This window comes from Lepidochelys kempii, chromosome 14, assembly GCF_965140285.1.
Source record: "Lepidochelys kempii isolate rLepKem1 chromosome 14, rLepKem1.hap1, whole genome shotgun sequence".
NCBI lineage: Eukaryota > Metazoa > Chordata > Testudines > Cheloniidae > Lepidochelys > Lepidochelys kempii.
In genome coordinates, this window is record NC_136393.1 from 49,229,768 (window position 1) to 49,240,028 (window position 10,261).

General features: G+C 62.0%; 2 protein-coding genes across 3 annotated transcripts; one reads left to right on the forward strand and one right to left on the reverse strand.

The window, feature by feature from the left end:
* Window positions 1–902: 902 nt before the first annotated feature.
* LY6G6F (lymphocyte antigen 6 family member G6F) lies at window positions 903–6,851 on the forward strand. 2 transcript variants are annotated; one of them, XM_078848671.1, is made up of 7 exons: window positions 903–1,091; window positions 1,765–2,064; window positions 2,219–2,494; window positions 2,704–2,857; window positions 3,076–3,113; window positions 3,312–3,371; window positions 4,227–6,851. In XM_078848671.1, the coding sequence occupies exons 1-7, from the start codon at window positions 1,037–1,039 to the stop codon at window positions 4,253–4,255; spliced, it is 912 nt and encodes a 303-aa protein (XP_078704797.1). In that variant the 5' UTR covers window positions 903–1,036; the 3' UTR covers window positions 4,256–6,851. The 2 variants fall into 2 exon arrangements, with proteins under 2 accessions (XP_078704797.1, XP_078704798.1); XM_078848672.1 differs by having other exon boundaries at window positions 4,230–6,851.
* On the reverse strand, window positions 5,546–9,165 carry LOC144929351 (sperm acrosome membrane-associated protein 4-like). Its single transcript, XM_078848673.1, has 3 exons — window positions 9,034–9,165; window positions 6,910–7,023; window positions 5,546–6,806 (listed from the first exon to the last, which is right to left on the reverse strand). The coding sequence occupies exons 1-3, from the start codon at window positions 9,083–9,085 to the stop codon at window positions 6,598–6,600; spliced, it is 375 nt and encodes a 124-aa protein (XP_078704799.1). The 5' UTR covers window positions 9,086–9,165; the 3' UTR covers window positions 5,546–6,597.
* Between the last annotated feature and the right edge of the window lie 1,096 nt (window positions 9,166–10,261).

Consider the following 10,261-nt stretch of genomic DNA (forward strand, 5'->3'; position numbering starts at 1 on the left):
CAGGGTGGGGATGCGGTGGCCATGTTGGGAGTAATGCCAACTGGGCAGCCATTGGGTGCCAGCATAGTGGGGCGGGGGTCACGCCAACTGGGTGGGGGCCTGGCAGCCATTTTGGAGGTGGCATCAACTGGCCGCTGGGGTGGGGACACGGAGGCCATTCTAGAGCGGCTGTATCGGTCTCAGGCCAACTTGGCGGCTCTGAGTAGGGGGATGCGGTGGCCATGTTGGTATCGCCATCTTGGAGCTACGCCAACTTGGCGTCTCTGGGATGTGGCGGCCATCTTGGTATCGCCACACTGGAGCTATGCCAAGATGGCATCTCTGGGATGTGGCGGCCATCTTGGTATCGCCACACTGGAGCTATGCCAAGATGGCGTCTCTGGGATGTGGCGGCCATCTTGGTATCACCATCTTGGGGTTCCGCCAAGTTAGTTTTTCTGGGATGCGTCGGCCACTACAGGGCTCCTGCCAACTCGGCATCTCTTCGGTGGGGATGTGGGTGGCCATGTTGGTGTCACCATATCGGAGTTAAGCCAGGTTGGCCTCTCTGGGATGCAGCGGCCATGTTGATGATGCCCTGTTGGGCTCATGCCCACTCGAGAGCTTCGGGTTCAGGATGTGGTGATCATCTTGGTGCCGCCAGGCGGAAATCTCCGGAATGTGGCAGCCATTTCGGTGGCACCACGTTGAAGTCACACCAATTTTCTAGCTCCAAAGAAGGATCACGGTGGACATTTTGCCGTGCTGACGTGCGACCGTCTCTGGGGTGGGGCAGCTGTTTATACAGGGATTCCCTCCCCCGGTGCTGAGATGCAGCCACCTCTGGGGTGGATCACACCAGTGCTCTTCCTCTGCCTCTCTCACCCCCTTCCCTCTCCTCCGCTGCTGCTGTGCCTCCCTGATAAGCCAGCCACCAAACCCCCAAGTCACTCCGGAGACAGCTACGTCCGGCTCTATTTCGGTCCCTTCCTCCTTGGTCTTGGAGACAGAGCCCCCAGGTGGTGCCCCACAGAAGGACCTTGGCGTTCGAGGCATCATGACCCCCACCTGGATCTTACTCATCCTCCAGCTGCGATTCACCAGAGAGGAAGGTAAAAACCTGCTTTTTATTGTCCACCCCAGAGGTGGCTGCATGTTAGTGCCGGGTGAGGGGTCCCTGTATAAACAGCCCCCCCACCCCAGAGGCGGCTGCATGTTAGTGCCGGGTGAAGGGTACCTGTATAAACAGCCGCCCCACCCCAGAGGCGGCTGCATGTTAGTGCCGGGTGAGGGGTCCCTGTATAAACAGCCGCCCCACCCCAGAGGCAGCTGCATGTTAGTGCCGGGTGAGGGGTCCCTGTATAAACAGCCGCCCCACCCCAGAGGCGGCTGCATGTGTCCCTGTATACACAGCCCCCCCACCCCAGAGGCGGCTGCATGTTAGTGCCGGGTGAAGGGTCCCTGTATAAACAGCCGCCCCACCCCAGAGGTGGCTGCATGTTAGTGCCGGGTGAAGGGTCCCTGTATAAACAGCCGCCCCACCCCAGAGGCGGCTGCATGTTAGTGCCGGGTGAGGGGTCCCTGTATAAACAGCCGCCCCACCCCAGAGGCGGCTGCATGTTAGTGCCGGGTGAGGGGTCCCTGTATACACAGCCCCCCCACCCCAGCGGTGGCTGCATGTTAGTGCCGGGTGAGGGGTCCCTGTATACACAGCCGCCCCACCCCAGAGGTGACTGCATCTCAGTGACAGGTAATCTAACCCCTGTGAGTCCCCCTGTCCCGCAGATGCCTACGTCCAGAAGGGGCAGGACCGGGAGCTCCCTTGCAGCCGGGGCGACTCTTTCTCGGGCGTGGAAGAGTTGACCTGGTCCTACAACGCCCGTGTTGCTGGTACCCCGGCGGTGCCGTTATTCCGGGGCGTGGCGACTCAGGCCCTGAAGAAGGAGGCGGGGGCCTGGGAGCGGCTCTCCGTGCTCCCCAACCACTCCCTGTACCTGCGGGGGGCCGAGGACGGGGACACGGGGACCTACTGGTGTTCGGTGCAAAGAGCCACCCGCGGCACCTACCACTTGAATGTTGTCACAGGTGGGTCACGGCCGGCGCCCCCTAGAGGGGACAGGCCCCGTGCCCCATTCCCCGCCCCCCTGAGCCAGCCAGTCCCCGCCCTGGGGCCGGATTGGGGTTGGCGCCCCCTAGAGGGGGCAGGGCCCGTGCCCCATTGCCCACCTGTCCCCTGCAGGGACCCACACGGTGCTGCCGACCGGCCATGCCAACATGACTTGCCACCAGTTCTCCTGCGCGATCGCGGACCGGCAGGCGCTGCCGGCGGTGACATGGAGGGTCGACGGGCAGCGGGTGCAGGACGCCGACGGGCAGGACCGGCACCGCGTCTTCTCGGGCTCGCGGGCGTCGCTGCTCCAGGCCTGCTGGAAGAGGAGCGACAAGGGGGCCAGGAGGCAGAAAAGCCGGGTCAGGTGTGAGCTGAAGGGCACGTGGGTCAACTTCAACCTCACCGGTACGGACGGGGCCAGGACGCCGGGGTTCTCTGGGCAAGGAGTGTGGAAGAGGGGGTCTAGTGGTTAGAGCAGGGGTGCTGGGAGCCAGGACTCCTGGGTTCTCTCCCCAGCTCTGGGAGGGGAGTGAGGGCTAGTGGTTAGAGCGCGGGGCCTGGGAGCCAGGGCCACTGGGTTCTGTTCCTCACTCACCCCTTGTGTTTTCCCCGAGCGATGGGAGCAGTGAAGGAGCCCCCCGCCCCCAATGTGAGGGGACCCACCTGTAGCTCTGCCTTGATCCCCCTGGCCGGGTGCGCAGCGCTGGAGTTCCTCCTCCTCCTCGCCTTGGGGGCGGCGCTGTGGAGGCGGGGGCGGCCGGACCGGAGGTAAGAACTGGTGGGGGGACGGGGGTGGGGTCTGGTGGGTTAGAGCAGGGGGGCTGGGAGCCAGGACTCCTGGGTTCTCTCCTGGGCTCTGGGAGAGGAGTGGGGTCCAGTGGTTAGAGCGGGGGGGGGCGGGCTGGGAGCCAGGACACCTGGGTCCAATCGCTGAGGCTCAGAAGGGACGCCCCCTGCTCACTCGTACCCCAATTCTCTCTCTGCAGGTCACACCTGGGCGACCTTCCCACTCACACCCAGCCAGGTAGGTGCCCCGCTGCAGATCTGGGGGGCCCGCTAGGGTTAGGGGCAGCAGCCAGCCTTCACCCCTGCCCTATTGTGGGGTGGGGGGCAGGGCTGTGTCCGGTGCCTTCACTCAGGGACCTGGGGGGGCAGGGATTTCTCCCCCCCTCGGGAGCTCCCATCGGTTCTCATGCGGTTTCTCTCCTGTCTCTTATTCCAGATCCTCCCGGTACCAAATCTCCAACGCAGCTGTATGAGAACGTGGGGCTGGGATGCGCAGGTGGGGAGCCGGCGCCCCCTAGAGGGGACAGGCCCCTGCCCCATTCCCCGCCCCCCTGAGCCAGCCAGTCCCCCCCTGCGGCCGGAGGGGAACCAGCGCCCCCTAGAGGAGACAGGCCCCGCCCCATTCCCCGCCCCCCTGAGCCAGCCAGTCCCCCCCTGCGGCCGGAGGGGAACCAGCGCCCCCTAGAGGGGACAGGCCCCGCCCCATTCCCCGCCCCCCTGAGCCAGCCAGTCCCCCCCTGCGGCCGGAGGGGAACCAGCGCCCCCTAGAGGGGACAGGCCCCTGCCCCATTCCCCGCCCCCCTGAGCCAGCCAGTCCCCCCCTGCGGCCGGAGGGGAACCAGCGCCCCCTAGAGGAGACAGGCCCCGCCCCATTCCCCGCCCCCCTGAGCCAGCCAGTCCCCCCCTGCGGCCGGAGGGGAACCAGCGCCCCCTAGAGGGGACAGGCCCCGCCCCATTCCCCACCCCCCTGAGCCAGCCAGTCCCTGCCCTGGGGCTGGATGGGAGCCGGCACCCCCTAGAGGGGACAGGCCCCTGCCCCATTCCCCGCCCCCCTGAGCCAGCCAGTCCCCCCCTGCGGCCGGAGGGGAACCAGCGCCCCCTAGAGGGGACAGGCCCTTGCCCTGTTCCCCGCCCCCCTGAGCCAGCCAGTCCCTGCCCTGGGGCTGGATGGGAGCCGGCGCCCCCTAGAGGGGACAGGCCCCTGCCCCGTTCCCCGCCCCCCTGAGCCAGCCAGTCCCCCCCTGCGGCCGGAGGGGAACCGGCGCCCCCTAGAGGGGACAGGCCCCTGCCCCGTTCCCGGCCCCCCCGCCAGCCCCGTTTCAGGGGTGACTGTGGGCTCCTGTCATCCCAGCAGGGGGTGCTGATCCTGCCCAGCTGTGATGGCTCCGTCGGCCCCGGTGGAGCGACCGCCGCCCCTCGAGCCCTGTGTCGGGGTCCGGGCGGGGCCAAGCTGCGTGTCAATACCCAGTGCCCCCCGCAGGGCAGGGTCGGGGGCTCCCCGAGGCCACGAGGGGCTTTCCAAGGGGAAGAGCTGGAAGAGGAACCCAGGCGTCCGGCCCCCCGCCTTCTCCGCCCATGGGGGCTGCGGTGACAGATCGGGCCTGGGGGAGGGTAGGGGGGTGTTTGGAGCTGGGAATAAAGGAGAACAGAGCAGAGTTTGTGACGGGAGTGTGGGGCTGAGAGTGGGGACACTGAGAGAGAGAACACACAACCGCACACCCCGAACCAGACACAACTGCAAATGCACACCCACCCACGCACACTCCCTACCAAAACCACATGCACCCCCCCAGCCACAACCGCACGCACAGACTCAGACACAATCACAGACTCACACAACCATGCACACACACAGAAAACCAGACACAGTAACACAATCGATCACACACACACACAGAGAGAAATGCAGATAGACACAATAAAACAACGCCCCACTCACCTATAACTGCGCAGCGAAACCCACACAGAAACCCAGCTCTACACAACACAATCACACGCACACTTACACAGCTACGCCCAGTCACACACACACACAACACAACGTGGTGCGGCAACACAACACAACCGCACCGTGCCCTGCCCCGCACGCACACCCTGTGCACACGCACACACACACCACTGCACTGCGCCCTGCCCCACACGCTCCCCAAGGAGGCAGAGGGTCGGGAGGGAGGGAGGAACAAAGTCACAACCGCCGGGCGCACACAACACAACCTCACCGTGCCCGGGGCCACAATTTCACAGGCACACGCCGCACAGATTCACCAGTACAGACGCACCCAGCATCTCCGCGCCCGTCTCCACAATCTCACCCCCCGCAACCCAGCTCCCAGCCTGTCCGCTCACGCCCGGCTCCGGGCGCTAACTCCGTGTGTGGCATGGGGAATTTCTGCTCCCCTCACTCACGCGCCCAGTGTGAACAACACAACAGCACAGCTCTGAGTCACGGCCCGAGCCAGCTCCGACCCACGGGGCATTTCAGAGAGCTGAGGATGGGGGCGGGGGGACCCCAAGGCTGGGCTAGCAGGGGCTGTGGGTCGGGAGTGAGGGGCACCGGCAGGGCTGGGCTAGCAGGGGCTGTGGGTCGGGAGTGAGGGGCACCGGCAGGGCTGGGCTAGCAGGGGCTGTGGGTCGGGAGTGAAGGAGGAACAAAGTCACAACTGCCGGGCGTTCGGAGCCGAGACAGGATTTATTCTGGACGCGTTTCAGGAGAACATGAGCAGAGAAAGCCGAGGCGCTGATCCTGCCCGCGCCAGCAGGGGGCAGCACCGAGCTGCCGTGCCATTGTGTGGGGGTCAACACTCCCGGCCCCCTCTAGCCCCTGCCCAACCTCTGTGGGCGTCGGGACGAAGAGCAGAGCCCCTCCCCGTCCCGCTCCCCCCAGGCTCCTTCCGGGTGTTCACTACCCCGACGCCAGCCCCGCAGCCGGGCGAAGACGTGGGGCCAGGCGTGGGCGGGGCCAGCGCGGAAGGCAGTGGACATCAGATATCTGTCGTGCCAGTGAGCACTAGGGGTGCGGCCAATTGCAACAATGGGGGCCAGATGTTTGGGGAAGCGGGGGAGGCAGAGGGAGGAATATAGGGGCCTGGACAGCCGGAGCCAGGGCGTCTGGCCCCGGCTGCAGCCCCTGCAGATCCCACCTCTCCCACCAATGGGGCATTGTCAGCTGCAGCGAGGGGGCTCAAAGCAGGGGCCGGGGCCGCAGCACCCCATTCTGAAAAGTGCATTTGTCCGCAGGCCGCGGCTCCCTCATTGACAGTCCCGTGTCATCGGGAGCCGGCAGGGACAGGTGGGAAATTCAGCTGCTCGCCTGGTATTTGTTGTTGTTGTTGTTGGGGTGGGTTACACAAAAATGGCAGTGCGCCAGCTGGGGCCGGTTTCGGGGCTGGAGGCTGCAGCAACGGGGAGCTCAGACCAAGAGTGAGACTTGACGGAAAAGAAATAGAATGAACGAGTGAAAAAGTTCCAGGGGCCACCACGAAAGAAAGGGGGCTACATTTTCCTTCTCCGGACAGACCCCCGAGGGTCTGTCCCCCTCCTCCCCAGGTTATAATGATTTAAGACAACCAAGAAAAGGCCAAAGATCGGGTCTCACCTCTGGCTAACAAGTGCCCCTTTAAGAAGAAAAGGGGCGGGGCTATTTAAAGGCAATGTCAGGCTGGATTTTTTTTGCCCCACAACAGAAATTATTTCCTCTTCCCTCCCGGCTTCCAGAGCAGGGATTAGAGGGCCCGGGTGAGCCAGGCACCCAGCATGGCCAGCCCTGCGACCAGGGAGAGCTGGGCCCCGGCGCCCGCGGCCGAGTTGCAGAATTCGCCCTCGCAGCACTCGTAGGAGGTGCTGTAGGTGATGCCCGCCCAGGTCGAGGAGTCGTTGGTGTTGCATTTCACTTTGTCAACGCAGTTCTTCTTCATGATCAGCTTGCGGCCGGCTGTGGGGAGAGCGCGAGAAAGAGGAAATGAAAAAGAGACAAATGGAGAGGGAGAGAAAATGAGAGCACGAGACCGAGAGAAGTGGGGAGGGTGGGGTGTTACCTGCACGGCCCCGGATGACAGCGCAGAGCTGCCCGTCCTGGCAGGTGACAGTGGTGGTGTGGCAGGGGATGTCAAACATGGTGAAGTCGCATTTCAGGCACTGCAGGGCCGCTCCTGGGAACAGAGAGAGAGAGGGTGAGACCAAGTCTATCTCCTTTTGGGGGAGGGTGCAGAGCTGGCTGCACTGGTGGCCGGGATGGGATTGGATTCTGTAGCATCAGTGCCAGAAACGGGATTGGATCCCATAGCATTGGTGGCAGAGATGGGCTCAGTGTCTGTAGCATTGGTGGAAGCAGTGGGATCAGATTTACTAGCATTGGTGCCAGCAGTGGGATAGCTAATGACAGTTTTATATTTAGCCCTGCCCCTTTAAAAACAGCTTGATTCTGGAATTCACATGCATCCTGACCTTGGTACCCCAATGATTTTCACTCAACACACAGGAGTTATTTAAAAACACTGAGATGCACAATAACACAGTTGTATAGACACAGACAACACCCAAGCACAATGCTGCACACCACACAAACACAGGGATAGCTTTACAAAGAGATGTGTGTGTACACACACACACCATTGGAAGCGACACAGGTACACACAACAGCCATCCGAAACATGACACAAACACACAAAATACACAGCTGTAAACCAACCATAAAGGCACCCGCAAAAACACGCCAAGAAGGACACACCCACCCAACACAAACATGGGCATACAAAACCCCACAAGGAAAAACAAAACACAAAGGCACACAACTACAAACGAGGCACAAACACAGGCATGCCAAACACGACAACACGTCCACAAAGCCATGGAGACACGCCACAGAGAACCAGTGCAGAACACACGACACAAAGCCAGACACACACACAAGGACACAAAACACACCCATGAAAAGCTGGGTGTATTTTGGCAAGCGAGATTTCAAATCACGGGAAAAACAGCCCAGCCTGGAAAATTGGACTCAAGTCCAAACCAAATCCAGATTCCTTCCCCGTGTGTCAAGTGTGTGTGTGTGTGTGTGTCCCTGGTGTGTATCCGCTGCACAGAAATTCCCTTGCTCCCTGGGCTCTGGGTCCCCCCCACCTCTGGCCAGCGCCCTGCCTGAGCCTGGACCGAGGGCAAGAAATCTCCCAGATGCCCACTTGGATGGGAAATGGCAGGGATGGGCGACCCGGGCTGGGGCTGGCGCTGGTCCGAGGAGCCGAGCTTGGTGCGTCGCCTGGACTGGTGAGGAAGCAAGAAAACAATCTCGCCCCGACCTATTTCCAAACTGTAGGTTGAAGAAAGGGAGTTGCCTGCTGGAAAAGAACCCAGGAGTCCTGGCTCCCAGCCCCCTCCTCTCCCTGGTCTAACCACTACACCTCACCCCACTGCCAGAGCCAGGGAGAGAACCCAGGAGTCCTGGCTCCCAGCCTGCCCCCCTCCATCCTACTAAACTCCCTCTTCTCTCAGGGCCAGCTCCCCAAGAAGAAACTGGGGTGCAAGATCCGGGCGGGGGAGACAATTTTTAAAGGCAGGTTAAATCAGGGTCGCGGGTGAGTCTGTTGGGCGGGGCACGACCTGGGGGAAAATTAGGGGGTAATCAAAAATAAGGGGGTGCAGTTTCCCACAGAAAATGTGAGTGTGTGTGTGTTGGCGGGGGGGTTCTGGCTACATCCTGGGACCTCAATTAAAGCCACGAGTTTGGGGGACCATCTGCCGACTCGGGGGGCTGGGAAGTAGGCAGACTTGGGGGCTAGCAGAAAGGTTGTGGGGCTGGGCTATTGCCAGATCCAGATTGTTGTCAGCGGTGGGGTGAATCTTCGCCAATTTGCAGCCAGAGAGAGGAGGGGTGTAATCCCTAAAACCCACGAGCCCCTCTGAACCCCATGGCTGGTGGGGCACTTAGGCCGTTGAACCCCAGGCCTAAAGGGGGGGGGGGAAAGGGCGCCTTCCCCACTTCTGAACAGCACTGTTCAGAGCCGCTCTTCCCCCACCCCCCCAGTTTGGTTTGTTGAGTGGCACATTTTCCCCCCCGGGCTCCGAAGGGAACCTGGCAAAGACTCAGGGAACGGGGAGATTTTCCGAGGGGAGGAGAGGGAGTTGGGGGGGATTCGTGTGGGGCAGGGCTGGGGGCTTACCGATCCCGACAAAGCTCAGGGCGGCCAGGCACAGAACAAGGAGTTTGCCCATGGTCGTCGTGGGGGTGGAAGATCGGACAGTCCTCGGGCTGGGCAGTTGGAGGGGAGGCACTCCGGTTGTGAGCTGTGCCGTTATATATATACATTGGCACACACACACACATGGAGTGGGTGTGACAGGGGCATGGTGCCAGGGACAGCTGGAAAGGGGGGCAGGACACATGATCGCAGAGGGGTATAAATATAGGCAGACGCCTAGTGACTCAGAGAGAGTCGGGAATGCCGGGAGACTCGGTGTAAACACACACAAACACAACACAGCTACACACAGACCAGTTACAGACAGACAGACAGACACACACACGCCCCAGCTACATGCCAACTACACACACCCAGCTACACACAGAAAACCACCCCAGCTACACACAGACACACGCACACACCAGCTACAACCCAGCTACACATTCACACCCCCCCCAGCCACACACACACACCCAGCTAGACACCCCCCCAGGTACACACACACACACACACGCCTTAGCTACACCCCAGCTACACACCCAGCTAGACACCCCCCCGGTACACACACACACACACACACGCCTTAGCTACACCCCAGCTACACACCCAGCTAGACACCCCCCCCAGGTACACACACACACACACACACGCGTCTTAGCTACACCCCAGCTACACACCCACACACACCCAGCTAGACACCCCCCCCAGGTACACACACACACACACACACACGCCTTAGCTACACCCCAGCTACACACACACGCACGCACACACAGTAACAGGTACAAAGACACAAACAGGGATAAATAGGTAAACAAATAGACAAACACACCCACACTGAGAACAGACATGACACCAGAGACTCAGGAGGGGAGGACTAGAGGTTACAGTGGGGGTGGGGGTGGGAGCCAGGACGCCTGGGTTCTCTCCGCGGCTCTGGGCGGGGTGTGGGGACCCGTGGCTGAAGCATGGGGGTGGGGGTGGTGGGCAGTGGGCGAGGCAAAGCCATGATGTCACATGTGGGGGGACCCGTGAGGTCACAGCCATGATGACATCATCGTGGGCACTGTGTGAGAGGTCACATGGTGTCAGCGCCATGGCAACGCCAAGGAGGTCATAGGTCATGGGAGGTCCGCCTCAAGGGGGTGATTAGCCACATGAGGTCACAGCCATGGCAACCCCCAGGGGGTCAGAGGTCACCCAGCCA

What these genes read in the sequence shown, in the direction of transcription:
- LY6G6F (XM_078848671.1), top strand. Translation starts at nt 1,037, where the DNA reads ATGACCCCCACCTGGATCTTACTCATCCTCCAGCTGCGATTCACCAGA. An exon ending in CGGGGGCGGCCGGACCGGAG is followed by an intron (nt 2,858 to 3,075) that starts GTAAGAACTGGT and finishes CTCTCTCTGCAG; the next exon opens with GTCACACCTGGGCGACCTTC. An exon ending in TCCCACTCACACCCAGCCAG is followed by an intron (nt 3,114 to 3,311) that starts GTAGGTGCCCCG and finishes CTCTTATTCCAG; the next exon opens with ATCCTCCCGGTACCAAATCT.
- LOC144929351 (XM_078848673.1), bottom strand. Translation starts at nt 9,085, where the DNA reads ATGGGCAAACTCCTTGTTCTGTGCCTGGCCGCCCTGAGCTTTGTCGGG. An exon ending in CCTGAGCTTTGTCGGGATCG is followed by an intron (nt 7,024 to 9,033) that starts GTAAGCCCCCAG and finishes CTCTGTTCCCAG; the next exon opens with GAGCGGCCCTGCAGTGCCTG. An exon ending in TGTCATCCGGGGCCGTGCAG is followed by an intron (nt 6,807 to 6,909) that starts GTAACACCCCAC and finishes CTCTCCCCACAG; the next exon opens with CCGGCCGCAAGCTGATCATG.